Below are 24,360 nucleotides of genomic sequence, written 5' to 3'. Positions count from 1 at the left end.
GGTACTTCACTCCGGGCCACCGCTTGCAAGTATATAAAGCGCAAATTATCTTATCTATTAACTCAACAAAAATCCCACGAAATCTAGTTTTTAATCCGCCAAGAAAAGGAAAAAAAATTGTAATAATAAAACTTAACAATTATTCTTATTTTAACCTTCAATTTTACCTATTTACTTAACACTATAGTACACAAGACTTTGTTACCGATATTGCTAAGTTTCAATAATAATATTATTATCATTTCCTACTGAGTATTAATATATTCTTTTCTTTTTTTTGCGACTGAGGCGCAAACTAGCTGATGTGGTCTCTGGCAGAATGACCAGCGCTGTGGAACACTCTGCTCCTCAGCATAATGCTGAGCCAGGGCCATTTACAGCCACAGCACACACGCAATATATTATGCTTGAGACGGACCGAAGGGGAAAGGGAAAAAATAATATACCTCTCTTTATATCTTTTATTTAAATTTTTCTCTTTGATTACTGCTGTGTTGTGTATTTATGTGTGTGTGTTTTGTTTGTAATAAATAATATGTCTATGTCTATGTCTAAATTCGGCCCCACGTGGAATACTGTTCTCACATCTGGGCGGGAGCTCCCCAGTACCAGCTTCTTCCACTTGACCGTATTCAACGAACAGCGGTTCGAATCGTCGACGACCTTTCTCTCTCCGAGCGGCTTGATCCTTTGGCGTTGTGTATAGATGTGGGGTCACTCTGCATCTTCTACCGCATTTACCATGTGTTGAGAGGAGTTGTTCGGATTAATACCTGCAGCTGAGTTTCATCATCGGACCTCGAGGCAGAATACGAAATTCCACCCGTATCACTTCGACGTCCACCGTTCCACAACAGCGCGTTTTTCAAGGCAGTTTTAACCGCGCACCACAACTTTGTGGAACCAGCTGCCCACTGAAGTATTTTCGAACCAATTCCACTTAGGGTCCTTCAAGAAGAGAGCGTACTAATTCTTAAAAGGCCGGCAACGCACTCCTCTGGCATTGAGTGTGTCCATGGGTGGCAGTATCACCTAACATCAGGTGAGCCTCCTGCCCGTGTGCCCTATAAAAAAACTGGCTATAATTGTTAAAAGTAAAAAAAAAACTTTTAAGTAACATAAATTTAGGTTAACTGAGGTGCGTGATGCGACGCTAAACTAACTAAAAACTAATTTTCCCAAATATTTGCAAAATATGTTAAAATGCAACTTTTATTATTACTAGCGGATCCGACAGACGTCCTGTCTACACGTCTTTAATTTGAAAATTGCAAACTTTTTTTAATAAGCTAAAACATTCTGGACCATTTTGATGAAAATTATTATTCAAATGTTATGACAATATCTAACGATCCAGCACATGGTCTACAATAACACAATGATAACAAAACTTTTTTTTAATTTGATCGCAGCGCTGTCGGGACAGACTAAAAATTAAAATTAAAATTCGAATATTATTTAAAATTTGACACTGCGATGGTAGCGCAAATGTCGGATCCAATGTAAAACATTCCAAAATCAACAACTACTAATAAATTAAAAAAACATTGTTCAGCGGACAAAATTGTGAATCTAAACCATTCCCAGATCCCCTTGAACACACACAAAAAATTTCATCAAAATTGGTCCAATTGGTCGTTTAGGAGGAGTTCAGTCACATACACACGCACACAAGAAATATATATATTAAGAAGATGCGCACAATCAGTGTTGCCGTTCTAGAGACTTTGTCGCTAGATCTAGCGGTTTTCACGTGTGGTTAGCGACAAAAAAAATGAGTTAGCGACAAAAAAATATTTAGAGACTTCTAGCGGATTTTGAGCGTCGACTTTTTCTTGAAAAAAAATTGGAAAATAATGTGTTTTTTAAGACCACCACTACACCTGAACAACCTTAAACATCCGTTCTGGCATAAAATATCCTCAAATAGCCTCAACCCCAAAATTTGTCTCGTTCACAAACTTTTTCTCTCTACTTAATGATGATGGTCTTTTTGAAAAGCATTTTGGGTGAAGTACAACAAACCATAAAAATATTTGAAAGCGTAAAAGCCAACTCCGTAAAGCTGTTAAGTTTATTAATGGCATTGCTGCGTCCCGTATGCCAAAAAGAATCATATTGCCAACTGCGGCAACAACAGACAAAGATTTTATCAACCTTAAAATAAAAGATTACTCAATCATGATCACTTCCATAACAATCTTTGCGGAGGAAGAATTTCAGAACAAACTTGAAACTCCATTCTACTTATTAGAAACCAACTAAAAAATAAAAATAAAGATTGCTCGAGTAATTAAAGCAAGAAAAATAAAGATGATTAATTACTTCAGCTACCAGATGAAGTAATTAATCAAGTGGAAGTCAAGAAAACCAATGCCCAAAGAAGCTGGTGTAGGCATTGGAGAAGCCTCCACTTCCACTGATACTGAATATCCGGTTGACGTTTTGATTTTGAAATATAAAAATAAATGATGTAATTGTTAGTATATGTAATAGTTTCAGATTTTATTTTCCAGAACATTTATTGTGATTTTTTGGATAAATATTTTGGATTTGTTTTTTTGCGAAAAATGAAAATATTTGCCAAAATTGGAAGATCGGCCCCCTCTTAAACCCCAAGTTATGAGGCGCGGACTTCAAATATAGACTTGAGCGTGTGCGATACGATTTAGCGACTTCTAGCGGATTTTTTAAAAATATATTTACCAATATCTAGCGGATTTTTTCATATTACTAGGGACTTCTAATTTGGTAGAACGGCAACACTGCGCACAATCACAGTCCACAGATTAAATAGGGATGTTGTTGACTGTTGTTGGCAAATCAGCGAGAGCGCCGTCTAAAAGTTACAAAATGAAAATACCAGTGAATATTGATACAATTATTATTTATCCTTAACAAATTAAAGGCAGACAAAATTAAACAGATCAAAATTTCTATGTTCTACTAAACTACTCTATGTTCAGAGTAATTTAGTTTATTTAAAAACCTCAATTAAGACAAATTTGCAAGAATGGAGGACGATGTGACGATTTTTGGTGATATTATTGATAAACTTTTCAATACTTTTAGTGGTGTTGTTGAAAGAGATGTAATTGCAGCTGTTGTTATTAGCTATAATGGAGATCGTAAGTTAATATTTCTTTCTTTCATTTTCAAACTTGATGGCCATAGGGAGGACTTTATCTTTTTTATTTATTTTAACCTTCACATTCAATCAATTATTTAATTATTATTCCGAACTACTATTAATTACAGTAATGTATTAATTATATGTTTTTGGAGTATATAAGTAGTATAAATAAAGTTCATTCAGATCATTCAGTTCAATCAGTAGTTCTCATATGTGTTTATATAGATTCATGTTATTTTTACACCAACAGTTGGTGGAATACCAACATAACATGATCACAAGTTATTGATTTCTTTGTTTAGACTGTTGTGAGTTGTACTGAAGTTTATGAGCTTCAATCTCAATCAATCACATGAGTTAAATTTTCTCTCTTATAACTGTAAGTTTTTTATGGAACTTCCATTTTGTTTTTTTTTTCATCTTTTGCAATGTGTATAGCATTTTGTTGTTGTTGTATAGACAGGGTTTACTATGAAACCTCAAATTTTTTCAACTAAGAAGCTGAAGCTAAGCTCTTAAAAGAGACTTATGATAAATTGGTGATCTTGATAGTATTATGTCTGTTAGTCAATTTGTCACACAAAATCTGGAAACAATTTATAGCAGTAGTATCTTATATGTATATAAAATTCTTGTGTCACGGGGTTAGTAACCAAACTCCTCCGAACGGCTCGACCGATTCTCATGATATTTTGTGTGCGTATTGGGTAGGTCTGACAATCGAACAATATCTATTTTTCATCCCCCTAAATGTTAAGGGTGGTCCACCCCTAAATTTTTAATTTATTTTTTAGACAATATTTTTCGTTTTTATTTTTTTACGAGACACCATACAAAAATACATGCAACCCTAAATTTTCACCCCTCTACAATAATCCCTTATGTTTTTTTTGTTAATTATAAATTTTTGGTACAAAAACATGGCAAAACAACGTTTGCCGGGTCAGCTAGTTAAATTATAAAATTTTTATTACTATTTTATTTTAAACATTTTTTTTTATTTTAGTTATAACCTTTATGCTGTATTATTAATGTATTGTCAATAATAATAATATATACTATCCTTGAACCTATTACTGTATTTTATTTTATTTTTAGTTATTATTTTAAATCACAAGTTTTGTTGTGTCTAGCCAGTCCCTATGCTATTTTATCCTTCTAAATATTATAATTGCATTGCTCTCTCATTTTTAAAACTGTAATAATCTTGAACATACATATATGCAGTATTGTTTAAATAATACCTATTGTTTGTTGTAGTTAAGCAATCTGCCAATGCACTTATGAGTATCATAGGTGACATAAATACTGACACATCAGTGTCACAACAGCCATCACAATTTCATGATGAACTCTCTACTCCTGTATCTGAGTCTTCTACTAATATGAATGCTACGCAATCAAAGATTTCTTACTCTCATATATCTCAAAATGTGCAAACCCCTTCACAAAATGTGCAAACCCAATCAAAAAATGTGCAAACCCAATCACAAAATGTGCAAACACATTCACAAAATGTAAAGAAAACTACACAAATGGGAATAAATAGCATGCATGATGTGAGCAAAATAGTGACCCAATGCAATAACGGTTGGAGGGTTCTACTTTTAATGAGGGGTCCACCTGGCTGTGGCAAGACACATCTTGCTCATGAAATACTGCAAATGACTGTTGCTTGTACACAAATAAAAGATCTTAATACACATTTACTTAGTACTGATGATTATTTCATGTTACGAGGAGTTTATCGATTTGACAAATATAAGCTACAAGATGCCCATTTGTGGAATCAATGTAGAGCATTTAGAGCTATGACAGGAGGTATAAGTCCTATCATCATTGACAACACTAACATTGAGCCATGGGAGATGGAACCCTATGTAAGGGCTGGAGTTTGCAATGGTTATTTTATTCATGTTGTTTATCCCAAAACTCGCTGGGCAAGAAATCCATATCAACTCTTTAAAAGAAATTCTCATAATGTACCAGTTCACACAATAAAACGAATGGTGGATAATATGCGGGAGGGCATAACTGGTGAAGAAATGATGAAGAGTTTAGGATTAAACTATTCAGCAGAATTAACACCACCAGTTTTCAGACAGCATCCTGAGTTGCCACCCACAGTAGCCACAGTTCCAAGTACCAGATGTCCTGAAAGTGAATTTAATAATGGCAATCAACAAAACCAAATCCTAAGAAATGATTGTTCAAATATTACAACCTCAGCCCCTGATTCTCATTCTATTGAAAACCGTGTGTTGGAATCTGAAGAAAAGCTTTCAGATCCTTTAGATATCAACTGTCACATTGAAGAGACAAGAGCTAACAACAGTTCCAATCTTAAAACAGAAGCTCCTGCACCTTCTGATGTCCACTCTACAGACTGTGTTGATATTGAAAAACGTATAGAAGAGATAGAAAAACTAGAGCAAGAATGGGATAACGGAGAAAACTGGGATGAAACTAAGAAACTTGCAGTATTAAATGCCGAAAAACCAACAACATCAAGTCCTGGAATTGTTGAAATTTCAACATCTAAACCACAGAGAACAAGGCAAATAGAGAAATCACCGAAAGTTGTTTCTGATCAACTTGTAATCCCTGCAGTACATTCAAATGACTGGAGCAGGTTCCTAACTTTGGACACTCAAACCCCCCCTGAGATTGTTATTGAGGATACATTGACCCCAGAAACAACATCAAGAAGTACTTGTATCGAACCAGGGGATATGGATTTCTCTCAAATGAAAAACCATCACAAAGTTATTTCGGGTATACCGTGGGACATAAATATATTTACTATTGCAAAAAAAGAAAAAATACCTATAAAGAGAATGCTCGACAAAAGTACTACCACGAGCAATGAAATAATTTCTATGGAACCCTTTCGATGTCAAAACGCCGAACAGCATTTCAAAGCTTTCAGGAGGATGTTTAGCAATATTCCTTCCACACAACTAAGGGATATTTTTGAAAACTGTTGTGGTGATGTTAACTGGGCTGTCGAAATCGTAATAGATGGCATGACAAACAATCAATTTCGTTCAATTCAAGAAGAAGCCTTATCGGATGATGAGGAGGATGCAGAAAACGCCTGGCAGTGCGAGTGTCTAGCAGCATATAACATAATACCTGATCATCGTCCCGTTATTCAGAAAACCAACCCCGTAGTAACAAAACTCAGCGCGGAAAGTACGCCAAAAGCGTCACCTAAACGTACACGCAAAGATGCAGCCGTATCTGACGCTTCATTACAATTGAAGCGCCAAATTGAGGAAAATATCGTCTTTTCTGAAAATCATTATTCGGAGCATCACCTAAAAATGAAGAACGCACGTAATGGCGAACCATGCACGAGCTCAACTAGCACACAAGACAATCAACAGATCCATTCAACTGCAAATGAACCAAGTACTTCTGGCTTGTCCAATAATGCAAGAGACGAGATATTGCATTCAGACACATCGGACGACGACGACACCGGCTCTTCGTGTGATATCGTGAAATCTATTAACATTAATGTCGGAATGGAATTTATAAAACAGTTGGACGGGATTTTCGGTCGAGAGGGTATGAAGTACCCTGAAAATATTGAACCAAAATTAGACGTGCCTGTGACGATTTTGAACGAAATAAATGCCTTGTGGATGGAGTCGATGATGCATCAGATCGAGAAAGATTCGAAACAAAGCCAAGAAATGATCGAACAGGATGCAGATTTCGCCAGGTTTGTGATCCTTACAAATGTTTCAGTCTCTTCAGTAAAGTTTCGTTTCACTGGTATTTTTTATAAGAGGCAATCTGTGTGGGTATTTCTATTATTTTATCTGTTCAAGTTTACCACATCGTATATAATGTTTATCTCCAGTATATATGTTACAAGCTATATATTCTAACACATGACAATTGTGGTAAACATAAATGTTACAAGACATTTAAAAATCCAATTCTATATTTTGCTTAACAATGCTTTTTTATAAATTGATCAGCCCGCTTATATATTCCATATTAGCGAATCTTTAAGTTCTCTTTCAAGGGTCGATTTCCAGGTTCTATAGTCATTTCATCAACAGGTTACTAGTTGCGAAAGAAGAGGAAATGCTCCTGAACGGCAAGGAGCCTGAAGTTCCGGATTTCAAAGAAATCATGGACTTGGATTTCGCCCTTTCGTTGTACCAAAAGGACATTGCCGCATGGCGCAACAGAGAGCCACCGGATTTGGCGGCGAAGATGACGAGGGAGAAACTGTACAACCTGTTCCCCGACGTGGCGCCCGACATTCTGTCGGAGCTCTTGATGGCGCACGACAACAATTTTCGAAATACTGTAGAGGTATGTAATGTATCATATTGGTGGAACGTTTTCAAGAACAACGTATTCCAATGCCAAGTCAAAGATGTAAGTCAGAGACGAGGTAGAGATGGAGACTTACATAGAAGTCTCCCGGCCCTCTAAGAGACTTTGAGTAAATGGTACAAAAAGTTGGCGGTTCAATCTAAACTTCGCATATTCTGCCACACATAATGACTTGCAAAACTGTCCCAATTATCACCACAATCAAAAGGCAGAGTTAACAAATTATTTTACTTTATCAATAATATCATCTTAGTCAATTCTTATAGTATTTTATCTATACATTATCACATTATTAAAATATATTATTATATTATCAAATTAATTATTATTATTATGTATCAATCAAGTAATGATTAAAAGAATAATTAATTTTTCCAAAAGATATGTTAAGTCGAATTTTTTAAAAACTCTAGTATATTTTTGGTGAATCATTATAAACCTTGATTTCCATACAAAAGTTGTTGTCCCTATAAAATTCCAGATGAATTTTTAGCACAGCTAATTTCTCCCCATGTCTACTTCGAAAGTGATCCATTCCCGTTGATTTAACAACATTTACATTTTGCACGAATTAATCACGTTTCTAGAATAAATGTACAGGGAAGAGATACAATTCACAGTAGCGATATTGTGTAAATTATGTGTCTAATTTTTATGTACATTATTATATTTTTATTTAATGTTTCTCCACATTGTACTATTGTCTGTAATTTGTCGTTTGTCGTCAGGCCCTTTTAATGTCGACGGGGAGGTCCAACATTGTAGAAATGAAGAATGGTGTCAATAAGTTCGTGATGGAAAAAGAGATGGGGAGGAAGAAGCGTTTGGTTGAAGAACAGCGAAAGGTAATTCAGTAAATACAATTATTATTATTAAATATGTGTTAATAAAAAAAAACTAAGTTGAGAGCGTTTTGACATCGAGTGTCCATGTTTTGTGGAGCAGATACCACTGGTAGAATATCCTAGGCATGCATGTTACTAAGTTAGTATGTTTTTTTTATCTAACCGTCTAGTAACCAGTCTTGTGCTTTCCAGGCTCTGTCCGAAGTGGAATGGCCGTTACTTCCGATGGAACCGAACCTAACGATGGCAGACGTGGAACGATATAGGGAAGAGGCGAATGGACATCTGGCAGTGCGAGAAAAGTAAGTTGCCTAGTCGATTTAGTATCCAGAAAAAAATCGGACCGATTCAAACGAGTCGTTTTATGGTACAACTACGTGCGAACTTTTAGAAGTTACGTGTACGTACGTACACGTGAACGAGAATGATTTCGGAGCAAAGGCTATATTGAAAGCCGTTAATCAAATATGCAATGTCTAATGTTTATTTGTATTTATTTAAATATAAAACGACAAGTTCATCGCGTTTATCTATTTATTTCGTTATTAGATATAGCCATAAATAGAATTTATACTATACATACAAAAAGGTTCAGACATTTATAAAATTTTAGAATTGTGAATATACTGAATCAGAATGTCGCTGACATAATATTAGTTTTATTCCTAATTCTTACAAAACGATTTAATATATCTTTAAAAGTAAGTGGGCTACATATTATTAGATATGACTTCAAAAATTCTAATTAAATTTAATTAAGTAGATCTTTGGTGTTAGGTATTCAACTATGACGTCGTTTTTGATATATAATTTAAGAATAAATAAACACGTAATCACTTGACATTTGTATACGTGATTAATGTTTGTACGTCATGGTCGATTCGATTAATCTGTGACCGTTTGGTGTCACGTGATTGTGGTTTTTTTTTAAATTATGAACATTTTACTCTAGCGCTGTTTAATGGCATGTTATATACAGATTACTTTCAATCTCCATAGACAATGTTGGGTGGTATGAAATAAATTCGTTCTAAAATTCATTTTTGATTTTCTCTATCAATCAGACATAAATTAGTTTTAATAGTAAAAATAATTTGGTAAATAATTCCGGTATGAATTTGACACTTTCCAATTTCCGGTATGATGACAGTGCTCAATACAGGTTTCTGAAAGAACGAATAAATATAAAATGGTAACGAATGGCTAAAATAATTTAAAGATGACATCTTTTTATACGTATACGTACACGCACGTTATCTAGTTCGATTATTTTAGAAATAAATCAACACTTCCTTTACTAGAATGCCTTTTTTTATTAGAGTAATAATGAAGGGCTGTTCGGTTCCAGGAACTACCGCAAGGCTCAGGAGTACATCCAACGCGGGATGCTGTCCGTGGCCTCTTATTACTCGGAGCTGGGAGCTATGCACACGGCGCTCCACGAGCAGGCCAACAGCAGGGCCGCCAACTCGCTGGTTTACGTAAGTGTTTTTGGCTTAATTTACGGTTGCCATGGTAACCAGTACGAAGATAATCTCACGCACAAAACTACACATCACACACTAAATACGCTACTTATTTATTAATCAAAGACAAATTTATTCGACGACGAGTTCTACAGAATGTTCTCCTTGGAACCAACTACTCCAAATACCCCAAAATATCAATTAAAGATCTTAAAAGTTTTGTGTACGTTCGGTTTGAGAAGTAATTTCAAATAAGAATTAAATATGTATTAAAACATGTATAATTTCGACGTTGGAGTAATATAGCTTGTTTGATATTTCAATTATAGCCACGCTGGGGTTATATTTGGTTTACCTTCTTGGTTGGCTTCGAGTAAATGTAAATGGTATTGGAATACCATTTACATTTACATATAGATACTACTAAAAATCCCCCAAGAGACCTTGACTCCCCCTAAATATGGCGAGATATCCCCCAAGTTGGCATCACTGCTTTTATTATTATGAACAATGAAAATTTCAATCGAGTTTTTATTAAATAATTTATTGTGAACCAAGTAGATTATTGTAGTATTGAACGAATATATAACAATTAAATGATATTTGTTAATATATTCAACTACAATATAGTCATGTATGTTTAAGGTAAAACTGCGGCCTAGTGTTTTCTTATCGGAATTTTATACTTGTGGAGTCCCGGTGGCCATCCCCTACATCCATCCCCTGTATTTGTCTATGGTTATGTACGGACGGTGTCGGTACATGACCATAGATAAAAACATAATATATTTGTTATTCTTACATTTAGAATAAGCATGTGCCGACGGTGGCTTCTTCTTCGGAATACACAATATACGACGATCCCGCAGGTGAACGCCCAGCGCTGCAAGAACAACGCCACCATAGACCTGCACCACTGCCGCGTGGCCGAGGCCCGTCAGTCCCTTGACCTGTTCCTGGACGTGCACATTCGGAAGCTGAAGGAGATCAACGGCCGCAACGGAGTCACCTCCCACACGCTGTTCTTCCTCACCGGAAGAGGCAAGCACAGCCCCGCCGGGCCCAAGGTCAAGCCGGCCGTCATCCAGCGCCTCAGGCAGAGGGGCCTCGCGTGAGTCTGCTCTTTCAGAAATCATTACATCAGTACGAGAAGCGACCTTCATATGACTGAAGGTGAAATCTCATTTTCAGGTTTTACGAGTTGAACCTGGGTTTGCTGGCCGCCAAGGTCACCGCCAACCACCGTTTGTCGGACGAGATCAACTCACGGGCTAAGCCGACGGAGTGAGCGTAACGGCCCGTTAAAATAAACTAAACGCTGGTTAAATTGAAATGTGAATTTTTCTGACATAATTTTGTATGGGAATCGAGTTATGAGCGATTCAACATTTTAATTATGAGCAGGTTGAGGGATTTGTATTACATTTATATTTTATATATTTCGTTATACATGTGTACAAATCGAGAGAGATTTAAAGTTGGACCGTTGATATTCAGTAAATCATTTGTTTATATTTTGAGCCCCGAGCTACTGATGTTTTGACTAGTCTTTAGTGACTAGTATTTGAATGTCGCTACAATTATATTAAACTTTATATTAGATGTATAGAGTTAAGTAAGTGTTGTAAGAAGATTCTAGTTATGAGATATCTCATATTAAGTAAGTATCAAAATTATTTTTTTGTCGTCCATTGTTATTAAAAAATAGCTCAACTTAAGCTCAAACGTGTCTACGTAATCATCGATTAAATTTAACTACTCGAGTTAACTTAAATATTAAAATTGATGACGTCACAAAATCCACGGACCACAATTTATTGTTAAAACGTTTAATTTAAAAACGTATTCAATATCTCATATTGACTTTAGTGATGAGAACTATGTATCTCTTTTCATCATAGCGTAAATAGAATTCGATAGAAAGAGACGGAGATATACTGTGTACAGGCTGGAATAGCGCACAATTAAGTGACACACATTGACAGAGTTCAATGGTAAGATATTATTTTTACGGGTTTTTTCGTTACAGTTAAACCTGAATAAGTGAACGCTCCAGGAACCGCGATCTCTTTTTCTCTTATAAAGGTTTCTCACTCTCTTACGGAGTCGTACCAATAGAGGTTAAAAAACTAGAAAACGACAACAGATGCACATTTCTATGAATTTAATAAGAGTTTTATTAAATCATCAAAGCGAATTGAAATGTTGTCGCATAGAGGCCTAGGTATTTATAATGTTTTTAAATTACTGTCATTTATGTATACCTGAATCCTTTATAGAGGTCAGGAGGGCAAAATGACGACATACTCTCATTAATATTAGTATGAGTGAGGTTTCTCGTTTACGCAATTGTCACTTACTCAGGTTTGGCTGTATTCACGTTTAGAGTTATTTTAATAACATATGTAGGTGATGACTAGTTTGGTAACGCAATTTTATCAATTTATCTGGCTGTGGGAGATATAAGTACAATTCACAATCCCGTACAAGTTTGTTTGTGAAATTGTAGTTCGTCGGTTTGCGATAATATTTTAATTAAGAAGCGACTTTAGATATAAGTACCGATTCTTTTATTTCCTTTATTATTTCAATTTTTATTTAACATTCCTATAATCCACTATTTCTTTCTAGTCTATATACCAATTAACAATATATATTTATTAATTATACATTAAAGTAATGTTTTTTATAGATTCTTGAAGACAGTGAACGATTTAAACAAACTTCAGCTCCACCGAAACAAAGTGGGTTTTAGAAATATATTATACGGACTCGCCTGTCTACTATATGCCAACAGTGATTTATATCTTATTTTGGGTCATACAAAGCTCAGAGGTGAACTTGGTGCGTAATAGAGAAGACAAAAGATCATTCCAGATGGACTAGTCGGTACACTGCCCTATCCCAGCACGAATTGCTGTGTCAGTATCTTTCGGTGGATTGCGGTGAGGAATGGAGAGCTGGAGCCGGCCCATATAACAGTTAGTTATATTAAACATCAAATTAATGTAATTTTGTTAATTTTTGTTCCTGAAATGGATTACTTGGCTTGCGATAAAATATCTCGTGTCAATTTCAAAATTACTTTCTATATATACATTTCCGTCATTAAGTGTCAAAAATTGGTTATGTTTGGATTTTTTTTTCTATCGAGCGAAGTTATTTAAATCGTGTATCGATCTTTCAAAATGGATACATATACAGAAACCGGTGGAAACAGATCGTCCGCTCCAGATGTTTTCTTGCCGACCACGACGCTCAGAGATGAGATGAACTCTTCTCGATTTTGTTATCATTAGGTTTTTACATTGTCCCAGTAGTCCCGAGTTGTAAGATTTGTTACAAATTGTTTATGGACGCGTTTGTTACTTATTCTAATGTCGCTTAATAACTTTTTACTGTTGTATTGTGTAAGAATTTAATGTTACTTGGGTGGAGATATAGAAGTTAAAAAATTGCTAAATTTATATAATCGTAAATGTATACCATTATCTATTAAAGAGTCAATGAGGCATTAAAAAAATTGCTCAAAAACTGCAAACATTTTCTCATCTTAAATGTTTATATAACTTTTTAAAATTTTAATAAAATAATGTCCAAATAGTAAATTGGCATATTGGTAGAACGTAGTTTTTTGGTAGATTGTATTTTCTACTATTACGGGTGAGAATAAATGAATGATTGCAGGGTTACGATAAGGGCTTTAAATATAGCTGAGAGCATAACGATAGTTATGACTACGAATGGTACTTTTACGGTGCCGATATTTACCTTTTCCTTGTAACTTAAAGTTAACAGGCTGGGTACGCACTATGACTTGTCTATGTCACTTAATTCTCACTTAACTCTAATCAAAGACAAGTTTGAAATTGTCGATAGCTTTTCAATTGTTCTATTTTTCTTTTTTGGTTATTTCTCGCTAGGGTTGCCTGGGAACAATTATTTATGTAACCCGATTTGATATTTATGCAAAGAAATGTTAATTAATACCTATTTCTTATGTAAAGCGTAATAGTGAGTATCCAGTTTAGTCCAAATTGTTCGGTATATTTATATTTAGTAAATGATTTTATATCTAATACTTAATATGAAAGGCTGATGAGATAAGGTGAATTACGTTGTCTTTACTTGAAAATTATATTGCCTCATGTAGGTATATTGGGCCTAAGATTGCATCCGTTTCCTTAATAATTTTATACACGAAACGGTGAATAGCCTTCCGTGTCTGGCACATGTAGTCGATAATGCTGGTCTACAAGATGTTTTCCTTTCCTGACGAACAAGTGTTAATTACCCGCTATGTAAGAAATTTACACTGCCGGGAGTTGAACGCAGAACCTCAAAGTTGAGAGTCAATCAAGTCAATGAGAAATTTGATGTAATTTATTTGTTAATCAAACACAATTATCATACAGAACTTTCATTTCGTACCAAACGTTTCAATATTGTAATGGATACTTAAGTATAGACTTTGGAAGATCGCCAAGAACTGAGAATCTTTTATGAAATTGGCCATTTAAATGTATAGCAATTGCTATGGTTGAAGACAGAAATAACATAGTCAAGAAAACTACAGCGTTTAGTCCACCTTATCTCATTAGCTGTATCACGAAATCTGTTTTTTAAATAAATATAATTTTAAGAGTAGTTTTAATATTACAGGGATTAATTTTAATTAACGAGTACTCTTGACAATCATATTTTCGTAACACTTTCTTAAAATATACAAAGGAAAGATTGTATCAAGGTCCTCTGGTTTTAAAGATTAAATCTTTATTAGGCTATACGGAAATACGGACCTAGTTAATTCCGCCTTAATTTAACACTCTAAGTACAGAACACTTGCCACTAATTAGTTTTCTCGATATTTGTATCGGCATGTAAGTTTGCAAGATGTTCGTAGGAAATTTCGGAAATGTCGCGTTTAGACCAAAAAAAATTTCTAGCGAATTTGCATGCCGATAATATACAAAATTGATTAATTAGTTTATTAAAACACAAATGAAGTATTTACTACTATTATAGTTATAATCTTTCTACTGTATCAACTATTTTTATATGAACAAAAAATGACCTCGTCTCACTTTAAGATGAAATCGAGTGGAAGTAAGGACCACCTTTTCAAGGCTCCCCTCACGGGATATTCGTTGATATATTTCTACACCGGAAATCGTTCTAATGTTTATAGTTAATTAAACACCGACAGTGTTGCGTCACTTACCTCATTCAAGGAGTATTATTTGGAAAGTGTAACTTGTTCCTATGCAATGTTTCTCGTATGCCACGACAGATTGTTAGCCTTTACGTCCTTTATGGAATGTAACTTGAGTAAAAACGCAGTTGAGAATGAATAATGTGCTTTGATGTTAAATGTATTGTATATAATATACTATTTGTTATTTCTAGAAATAAGATAAGCGAAATTAAAATGGTGGCTCTTATGGCAGGTAATAAATCTGTTATTAACGCGTCGCTTGAATGGGATTGGTCAACAGTATTCAACCAATCATATTTAAGCGGCACAAAGCGTCGTTTTTCAAAAAAGGCAACGTAATATGTGAAATATGCGCAGCAATTTTAAATCCGTTTTTTGTATAAGTAATGTGGATGAAATAAGTTGCAATTGTGCCAATTTTTAAACTATACGTTGCCTTTTAGAGCTTCATCCAAGACTTGGTAATGTAATACTATGTACGTATCTCGTTAATGCATCCGGTTACCACTAGACTTAAGTTTACAAAGTGTATTATAACTTTTATTGTATGTTTTTATTCTTGAGTATGTCATATGGAAGACATACTCTGATTCCTTTAGTATTGCCAGATTGCTTGCTATTGACGGTTGGCAGGAGGCAGTAGTGGCAGTCATATTTTGTATCTTATCTCAAACTTACTACACTTTAGGTACTTATTGTTATATGTATAATAATTGGTAGACGTCGGTATATACTCGTCAAGAGCTACTCTTAGAGTGGAGATACCTTGACTATGACCAAGAAGAGATACACACTTTATGAGAGCCCGCTAGTGGCTGCTGATGCCTTGGCCAGTATGTACAGGCACCGTTCTTTCATATGACAGTCTCAAGACTTATTTTCCCGTTAAACTCGTGAGCCGATACAGCTCTAGACGAATATGTATATTTGTGTATAGTCTTTAACCAGACCAGTTCGGATAGATCGAACAAAATTTTAAAAGCCTCTATTGCTAATATAAAGATTAATCTATGTCTAAAAATATCGCTTTTACATACCTCATTTAATTTACATTTTAAGTTCGGAGTCGGTGGTAAACTTGTTAGATGCTCACGAAGAATTACTTGGAGCACAACTCGACGTAGTTCCCTTTGTATTGGACATAAGTTGGTGTTTTTAGTACATAAGCATTTTTATTTGTTACATGTTTGCTTCTTTATTGTTGAAAACACAAATTTGTGTCAAGTAGGGTCAATTAAAAGACAAATAAAGACAATTGATGTGATGTTTCTTTTTTATTTCCAATCCTTGTGATGTAACAGAGTTAGTTTTTCAATTACTTAATATATTATCCAAGAAATCTTTTATTCAAACGTATTTTTGATACAATACACGACGTGCAATAGCCAAGGTAAGTGTCATCGATAGAAAATGTGAATGGCGATATAGTATCTGATATTGTCTAACGCACTGCATTATTTACACGTGTTTGTTAGACGTCAGTCGTAAGAGTAATTTACATTTATAATTGTCTGTAAAGGTTAGTGACATATTTCCATAAAGCATTTAATAATTGATGACTTGATAGGCACAGAAGTACGTGTGTTAGAGCATATCAATCTAATAATCTTAGTCACAGTAGGTGTTATATTATATTTTTTATTTAACAGGAGGAAAACGGGTAGGATGTGATGCTTAGTTATACCGCCGCCCATGGACACTCACAGTGCAAGAAGGCTCGCAATTGGCGTTTTTTTTGGAATTGGTACTCTTTTCTTTACTACTTTTGCTTTTTCTTTCTTCTGTATGGATAAACTTGATTAATTATGTTGTAATGACATTTTATTTATCTAATAATCTAGATATCGTTATCTATCATTAGACATTTAAAACAACGTGTGGCAATAACTAAGTGCAATGTCTAAGCTTACATTTAAGATTTTTATGACTCATGAACCGACAGACAACTGATATTTTAGCAGAACCGGTCTTTAAACTTCCTGTTTTTAATGTTCTACTGATTAACTAAATTGTAATGTTTGTAAAAATTAACTTATTTAGTAAAAATGCAAATAGAAAAAAGAACCGCGCGACTTCAACTGAGGTCGTGAGTTCGAATACCGGCAGTGCATCAATTAATATGAATATTATGAAACTACTTGCTTCCGTTGACCGCGTGGTCCTTCTGTGGACACCACACAAGGATCACCTACTTCACTATAAGGTAAAATGATAAATATCTGAGATATATCAAGGGTTTAATGCACTGGTTACATTAGGTTAACCAGGCAGAAGATCGAAGTAATTGCTTACAGCCTTTTGCGTGCAAAAACTTTAAGCTTAACATAATCGAACTCGAACAACAAATAAAGTTTCAGTTGTATATATACTTTCTGAAAGTTATTTTTTTATTTAGTAAATCGATACAATAAGATACCATAGTACAATAAGATAACTGTTAGTACCTATATGTTTGGTCATCGACCGTATATCAAGGAGTAAATGATACGATGCTTTAAACAAGTAGTAACTTACGTAAATGTGGAGCGAGTGATTGTAGTATCAGTTAAAAGTCAACTTGATTTTAGAGGGTTGCTCTCGATATCGCAAATTATTATACATTAAGTATATGAAAGCATGTTGCGTAATATTTTAACAATTCTCGTAATAAAATATTTTTAATAACTTTGATGCGGTTTTAATCAATACACTGATTAATCAATAATAAAACTAAATAGTAGAGAAAAGACGGCAGTTGTTTCTTGCATGTACCAAGTCAGTTATAGTTTAGTTAATAATGTTTTATTCTTGTAATGTTTAAATATAAAACGCCTCTATTAAAAAACTAAACACATCAAATCAGTACTCACCTATCTCTACCTTATTACACTCTATTACACCGTAAACACAAATTGACAGAAAGAGATGAGAGAGTACTTAGAAGTAAATAATTTATAAATATTATTTAGGAACTATCAGAGCAATCAAAGCAAAACATACTAATTAGTATAATTTACTAAATGTCCTTGATATACTTGACCTATGTTCAAGTGAAATAATATATTTATATACATATCAAGCAATTAAATGTAAAACGAAAGGCAAAGGTCGTTGAAATTGTTGGATTTAACCAAAATAACTTTCAAAACTGCACACTTGAAAGTATGTAATAAGAATCGAATAAGAACCTAGACCTTATTATAACATAGGTAAATCAAACTAAGTTCCTTAGGATATTTTGCAGTCTCATATTATGTTATGCAGAAATAAATGATTGACGCTGTCACAATGCTATCAGGGATTTAATATAGATTTTAATGACATACACTGGACGAAGCCTTTTGTATTACATTCGAATAATGCTGAGATATGTATTTCTGTTAACCAGTCAGATAATTAATTTAGATGTTCTAACTTCGTTAGCTATCTATATTACATTTTAAAATGCGTCAAATCCGGATAGATTTGCTCCGTTAAGTCAGAACATAATGTAAATCTTTAAATCAACGCCCTATACCGATGAATATAACCTCGACGGCTAAATGCCCCATGCCGAATGCCGGCAGACCAACAAACGGAACAACATTGAAATTGAAAGTCTATCACTGACTCACTGTTATTGCTTACAACCCACGGAATACTAGTCCACCTTGACAATGAAAGTAGACACATTATGGACGAAGGCTTTGTATAAAAACCAGAGCGATCCATGCAGAAATTATTCAGTTGCCAACATTAACAACAGAAACATGTACGCCAAGGTGTGTAATACAGTGATACAATTAATTAATTAATTATAAGAATTCCAGCGGTTGCTAACCATTTCTTTTTTACAGTTGATCGTCGCTCTTTGCGCCCTAGGCGTAGCTCACGGCAGTGGACTGTTGGCTGCCTCCCCGGTGGCTTACGGTGCCCACGGAAGTGGACTGTTGGCTGGCTCTTCGGTGGCTTACGGCGCCCACGGCAGTGGACTGTTGACTGCCGCCCCGGTAGCTTACGGCGCTCACGGCATCTCCGCCTACAGTGGCCACGCTATCGCCGCTCCCGCCGCCGTTGTATCCCGGACGATCACCCCCGCCGTGTCCTCTGTGTCCTCATACTCTACACAGACCGCTCACGCCTCACCTGTGGCTTACGCGCCCGCCGTCGCCCGTACCTACGCCGCCCCCGCCATCACATCCTACGCCGCCGCCCCCGCTGTCGCCACTTACGCCGCCGCCGCCCCAGTCGCCGTAACTAGGACCATCACCCCCGCAGCCACCTCCTACTCTTCATACTCCACCCAGACCGCTCACGGATCTCCCGTCGCCACCTACGCCGCTGCTGCCCCTGCAGTCGCCACCTACGCTGCTGCTGCCCCTGCAATCGCCACCTACGCCGCTGCCGCTCCCGCCGTCGCCGTGAGCCGCACCATCTCCCCTGCCACCACCTCTTACTCCTCTTACTCGACCCAGACCGCTCACGGCGCTAGGGCCTACGTCGCCGCCGCTCCCGCTCTCGCGTCTTACGCTCGCACCTACGCCGCACCCGCCGTGTCCACCTACGCCGCACCTGCTTACTCAACGTACGCCGCTGCGTCTCCCGCTTACTCTACCTACGCCGCCGCCGCTCCCGCCTACTCTACCTACGCCGCCGCCTCTCCAGTGTACTCCAGCTACGCTTCAGCCGCTCCCGTGATCAGATCATCTCTGGCGTACTCCGCTGCTCCCGCCGTCTCTCACATTGCCTACAACGCCCACGGCGCTAACTACGCTTGGTAAACTGAATCAAATTGTAGAAGTTGTTGTGTAAATAAAATATGATTTAATAAAATCTTGCCATTAATACTTGTCTATTGATTATATTTTAATAACACTACGTATTACAATCATAATACTCTGGATCGATCACAAGTAATCCTTAAAAAATATAATGTAATAACGGAAAAGGTTCATTTGTTTGGTATCTTTAATTAATATATAGGATCAGAAATTTCATTTTCTGACTAGAACTTGTGACTCCGTTCGTGTTTAAACTAGGAAGGCATTACGTGGTAACAGAAAACATAATCCAAAAGATCTATCTTCTCTATCTGAATAGATTTCTTTCTCTGGTAAATCGTTGACTCGCTTACAAAAGAGGTGAACTTTATTCAAGACTAGCGACCCGCCCGGCTTCGCACGGGTGCAATGCTGATACTCAATACACTACAGAAAATCTGTGAACGTTGTAAATAAAAATGTGGGTTATCCATAAGAGATAGACATATACCATCACGGACTTTTCTGTAGACCTTTTCAATGTGTACAATACTTAGTGCATTATTTTGATAAAACTCGTAGGGTTCAGCCTGCGTTTGCAATGTAAGCGGAAAAAATGTAAAATATTTACGACATCACATTAGAAACCTCAAAAAAAAACAGTACTTATCCACTATTTAATGGATGTTATCTATTAATATAATCTTAACTATCTATTTAAAAAAAACCGCATCAAAATCCGTTGCGTAGTTTCAAAGATTTAATACAAAGGGACATAGGGACAGAGAAAGCGACTTTGTTTTATAATATGCAGTGATAATATCTTATGATTTGTCTAAAAATGGGAAGAGATCAGAAAGTTTTCTGTTAGACTAGACTATATATTCGTTAATTTCAGTTATAATAAAGAAACCAAAAATATTTAAATACGGATGCCGATGATTTCGCTTGTTTCGTGTAGACTTTTGGGCAGGCATCTCAATAAAAGGTTCGATAGTGGAGGAGATCGCTCGAAATCGATAGGGCCGCCAGTTGGTTTTGTTTTTATTTAATTATTTTAATTGCACTGTATTCTTTCCAACTTTTTAGTTAAATAGTAATAAATAAATAAATAGGTAAATAGTAAATAAATAATGTTATACGGAATCTATGAAGGTTTTATATAAATAATTTAATATCTGGTGTAATTATACAAAGAAGTACTTTCAACGTAAAAACACCACTACTAAATTCAATGGAGGATTAAATGAGATTGGAATGTGGTAGGCGATTTAATGCAATATTTGATATGTTCCTTTGAAAGTTTAACCCAATTTTAATTAGTCCTACACTAGAATTATAGTTTAGGATAGAAAATTGGAAACTTCGGCTTATAGGCGTTGCGTTGAATCAAGTCTCTTAAGTGTATTTTCAACACCGAGGTCGTGCGTGCTAATCATGGCTGAGCTGACTGAATATTTTCATTATGTGCGCAATTAACACTTGTATGGTGAAGGAAAATATTGAGATAAAAACCGGGATAGGTATCAAATATCCAAAAAACTACTCTAAGCCTATTTACTGAAAAAAAAAAGGATAAAAGTTTATCAAAATTTACAGTTTTTCGAATTACTGTAGCGACGTTAGTGTATGGTAAAACAAAAGGAAGGCCAAAATAATAGCTAATTAAGTATTTTACAATATATTATCATTATAATAATGTTACGAAGACGGGTCAACTGCAATGTTTTTAGATTTTTCCACTACTTAGAGAACTTTTCAGCAGGCTGATATATGATTTATGACCGTTTCGGGAGAGGGTCAATCACATATTAGAAAATTGAAATTTACGTAATGTTGCCGTAGTTTTCAGGAGGCTGAAACATTTTTTCAGTCGGTTTCAGAAGACGTATAGACGAATGGTACACTTTTCAGCAGACCCGTTTTCAGGCGTTTTCAGGCCTGGTTATACCCCTTTGAAGAAGGAATATTCTAGAACGAATTTTCTAGGTGTGGGACAAGCACTGTTTGATACGCGAAAGAGAGAAAAGATAAGAACCTTCTCGAAGCTAGACCGAGAACTCTAGAACGTCGTACGAGAAGCACGTAGCAATGTGCGAAAGAGATAGCAAGTACGCGCGTTCTAGAATTAGGCGATCGCTACTCAGTAGCGCTCCCGCCTAGAAAGTTCTCGTAAACATCGGAAACATCGTTCGAGATTCTTCCCAGGGATATATAAGCGAGCCAAAACGCGACCACTCAGTTCAGTTTTGAATGCGATTCCAAGCGATAAACAGCGAAGAGAAAAAGTGCGAACAAGTGCGATACCAGTGATAAAGTACTGAGTGATTTAAGTGATTAGTGACAGTGTTTCCTTGTGTGTGTTATTAGTGCTTTTCTGTGCGTAATTTCAAGATATTAGTGTCAACGAATTCCTCGTAGATTTTATTAAAATAAACCCTTGAATTCATCGACGGCAGTTTCTATCCGATCCCCTAGCTCGTAACATTTTGGTGTCAGAATTGGGGATAGAAAAATGCCAGTTACTCCAAGGGAGAATCAAGAGGAGTTCGTGACAGTGTCTGCAGCAGATGCGGAGATGCAGGCAAAGAAAACGGAGACGTTAAATTCAAAGTTTGAGAACCTGGACCGTAGGTTCTCTGAACAGGAGAAACGATTGCTTGAGTTAGAAAAGGAGGTTCAGTGCCTTAAGATGTCTGGATTTGTGGAATCATCTGGAACGCTGGAAGCACCTATTTTTAATGGTTCTTCTTCTTGGGACGCCTACAAGGTACAGTTTGAGGCTTTATGCAAGATAAACGGTTGGAAAGATAATCAGGCTGTGGCTGCCCTTATGTTGGGACTGCGAGGTGAAGCCCTGGACGTGTTGGAAGTTATGACAGGAGATGTGACGCTGACGCGACTGCTGGATGCTTTGGAGTCACGTTATGGAGACTCACATTTAGAGCCAGTTTACAGGGCTCAATTACGGGAGAGAATGCAGCGACCAAGTGAGAGTTTGCAAGAATGGGCTCTGGAAATAGAGAAGCTGCTAAGGAAAGCTTACGCATCCTTACCAGATGTAGCAGACAAGATATTAGTGCAAACCTTCATAGATGGAATAAGAGATCGTGAAGTCAGGCTGAGGGTGAAGCTTGGTCACCACAAGAACCTGAAGGACGCTCTAGCCCATGCGTTGGAAGTAGAGGCGATTCAGAAAGATCCTCAACCTTACCGCATTAGGGCTGTCACGGAAAGAGCTACTGGTCAACGTGGGCCAACCTGTTACATCTGTGGGGAAGTAGGGCACATGAGGTTTTCGTGCCCTAAGAAAGACTTCCGAGGTGATGTAAAGGCTAGACGTGGAAATACTTTAGTCATCGACGGAGAAGTCAATGGAACTAAGTGTGATGTGACACTTGATACTGGAGCTTCACGAACAGTAATCAGACACCAACTTCTGAAGACATTTTCTAGAAGCCCTTCTAGAGGAATTGCACATCTTGTTACAGCTACGGGTCAACGCATAGCCGATCGGGGAGAAGGTATCGCGACCTTCAAGATTGGTGAACGTTTTTACAGACACAAGGTTGTTCTTGCCGACATAGTAGATGACTGTATAATCGGGTTAGACTTTATGAAGTTTTACAAATGTAAGATAGATCTGAAAAAAGGGATCTTCAAGTGCGGAGAACAGGAAGTCTCCTTAAAAGGCAACTCTTCAAATGGTGGTTATGACGTCTGTAGAGTAATCGATGTGGACGGACAGGCCAGTAAGCAACAAGAGTGGAACGCAGTTCGAACATTTCCGGATAACTATGAGGAAGCCTTGTCAATACACCTATCAAAGGCAGAGGAACAATTAAAGAAATTTTCTGATATGTTATCGATCCATGAAAGAGAGCTAATAAGGAGTTCAGATGATGCGTCTCAAAGGCCAAGTGAAAAAGTCACCAAACAGAACGGAAGGGATGGTCACGTGAGGATGCTTAGAACAGATACCATTCGTTCAGATTTCGGTGGTAGATTGATGCAGATAGCACAGCAAGAGGATTGTGACATTAAACCAATTCTGGACTGGATGAAATCTTCAGCTGTCAAGCCACAATGGAGTGAAGTTGCATCTACAAGTAACACTACTAAGAGTTACTGGGCTGAATGGGACAGTTTAGTTCTACATAATGGAGTATTATGTCGCAAATTGAAAAATGCTCAAGGCGATCATTTGCAGCTAGTGGTGCCAAGATCCAAGGTTCGCGACATACTAGAAATGTGTCATATTGAGTTATCTAGTGGACATTTAGGAGTAAAAGGGACTCTTAGGAAGGTTAAAGAAATATTTTACTGGATTAATTATCGTGAAGATGTAGAAGACTGGATCAAGAAATGTAAAGCTTGTGCAGGCGATAAGGATTCGCAGACTCGGTCGCGATGGAAAAGGATAATGATGAAAGAAAGTGATGATGCTCGGGACGAGCATGTCTAAGGAGAGGGTAGTGTTACGAAGACGGGTCAACTGCAATGTTTTTAGATTTTTCCACTACTTAGAGAACTTTTCAGCAGGCTGATATATGATTTATGACCGTTTCGGGAGAGGGTCAATCACATATTAGAAAATTGAAATTTACGTAATGTTGCCGTAGTT

General features: G+C 36.5%; 2 protein-coding genes across 4 annotated transcripts; both read left to right on the top strand.

Annotated features, from left to right (window-relative positions):
* Window positions 1-2,824: 2,824 nt before the first annotated feature.
* Window positions 2,825-16,282, top strand: LOC110992620. Of its 3 annotated transcripts, none has more exons than XM_022258507.2 (8): window positions 2,825-3,128; window positions 4,394-6,863; window positions 7,210-7,468; window positions 8,221-8,337; window positions 8,530-8,639; window positions 9,686-9,818; window positions 10,673-10,914; window positions 10,995-16,282. In XM_022258507.2, exons 1-8 carry the CDS (start codon window positions 3,014-3,016, stop codon window positions 11,089-11,091), a joined length of 3,543 nt encoding a protein of 1,180 aa, XP_022114199.2. In that variant the 5' UTR covers window positions 2,825-3,013; the 3' UTR covers window positions 11,092-16,282. The 3 variants fall into 3 exon arrangements, with proteins under 3 accessions (XP_022114199.2, XP_045485523.1, XP_022114200.2); XM_022258508.2 differs by lacking the exon at window positions 2,825-3,128 and adding an exon at window positions 3,283-3,512; XM_045629567.1 differs by lacking the exons at window positions 4,394-6,863; window positions 7,210-7,468 and having other exon boundaries at window positions 3,009-3,128.
* A 2,342-nt stretch (window positions 16,283-18,624) lies between these two features.
* On the top strand, window positions 18,625-19,821 carry LOC110992584 (larval/pupal cuticle protein H1C-like). Its single transcript, XM_045629651.1, has 2 exons — window positions 18,625-18,758; window positions 18,834-19,821. The coding sequence occupies exons 1-2, from the start codon at window positions 18,654-18,656 to the stop codon at window positions 19,755-19,757; spliced, it is 1,029 nt and encodes a 342-aa protein (XP_045485607.1). The 5' UTR covers window positions 18,625-18,653; the 3' UTR covers window positions 19,758-19,821.
* Window positions 19,822-24,360: the final 4,539 nt, after the last annotated feature.

Source organism: Pieris rapae, chromosome 9 (assembly GCF_905147795.1).
Source record: "Pieris rapae chromosome 9, ilPieRapa1.1, whole genome shotgun sequence".
In the NCBI taxonomy this organism is placed as follows: domain Eukaryota; kingdom Metazoa; phylum Arthropoda; class Insecta; order Lepidoptera; family Pieridae; genus Pieris; species Pieris rapae.
Note: the sequence above shows the minus strand (reverse complement) of the source record. Positions and strands in the feature narration are given on the sequence as shown.

What these genes read in the sequence shown, in the direction of transcription:
- LOC110992620 (XM_022258507.2), top strand. Translation starts at nt 3,014, where the DNA reads ATGGAGGACGATGTGACGATTTTTGGTGATATTATTGATAAACTTTTC. An exon ending in CAGGATGCAGATTTCGCCAG is followed by an intron (nt 6,864 to 7,209) that starts GTTTGTGATCCT and finishes TTTCATCAACAG; the next exon opens with GTTACTAGTTGCGAAAGAAG. An exon ending in ATTTTCGAAATACTGTAGAG is followed by an intron (nt 7,469 to 8,220) that starts GTATGTAATGTA and finishes GTTTGTCGTCAG; the next exon opens with GCCCTTTTAATGTCGACGGG.
- LOC110992584 (XM_045629651.1), top strand. Translation starts at nt 18,654, where the DNA reads ATGAAAGTAGACACATTATGGACGAAGGCTTTGTATAAAAACCAGAGC. An exon ending in ACAGAAACATGTACGCCAAG is followed by an intron (nt 18,759 to 18,833) that starts GTGTGTAATACA and finishes TCTTTTTTACAG; the next exon opens with TTGATCGTCGCTCTTTGCGC.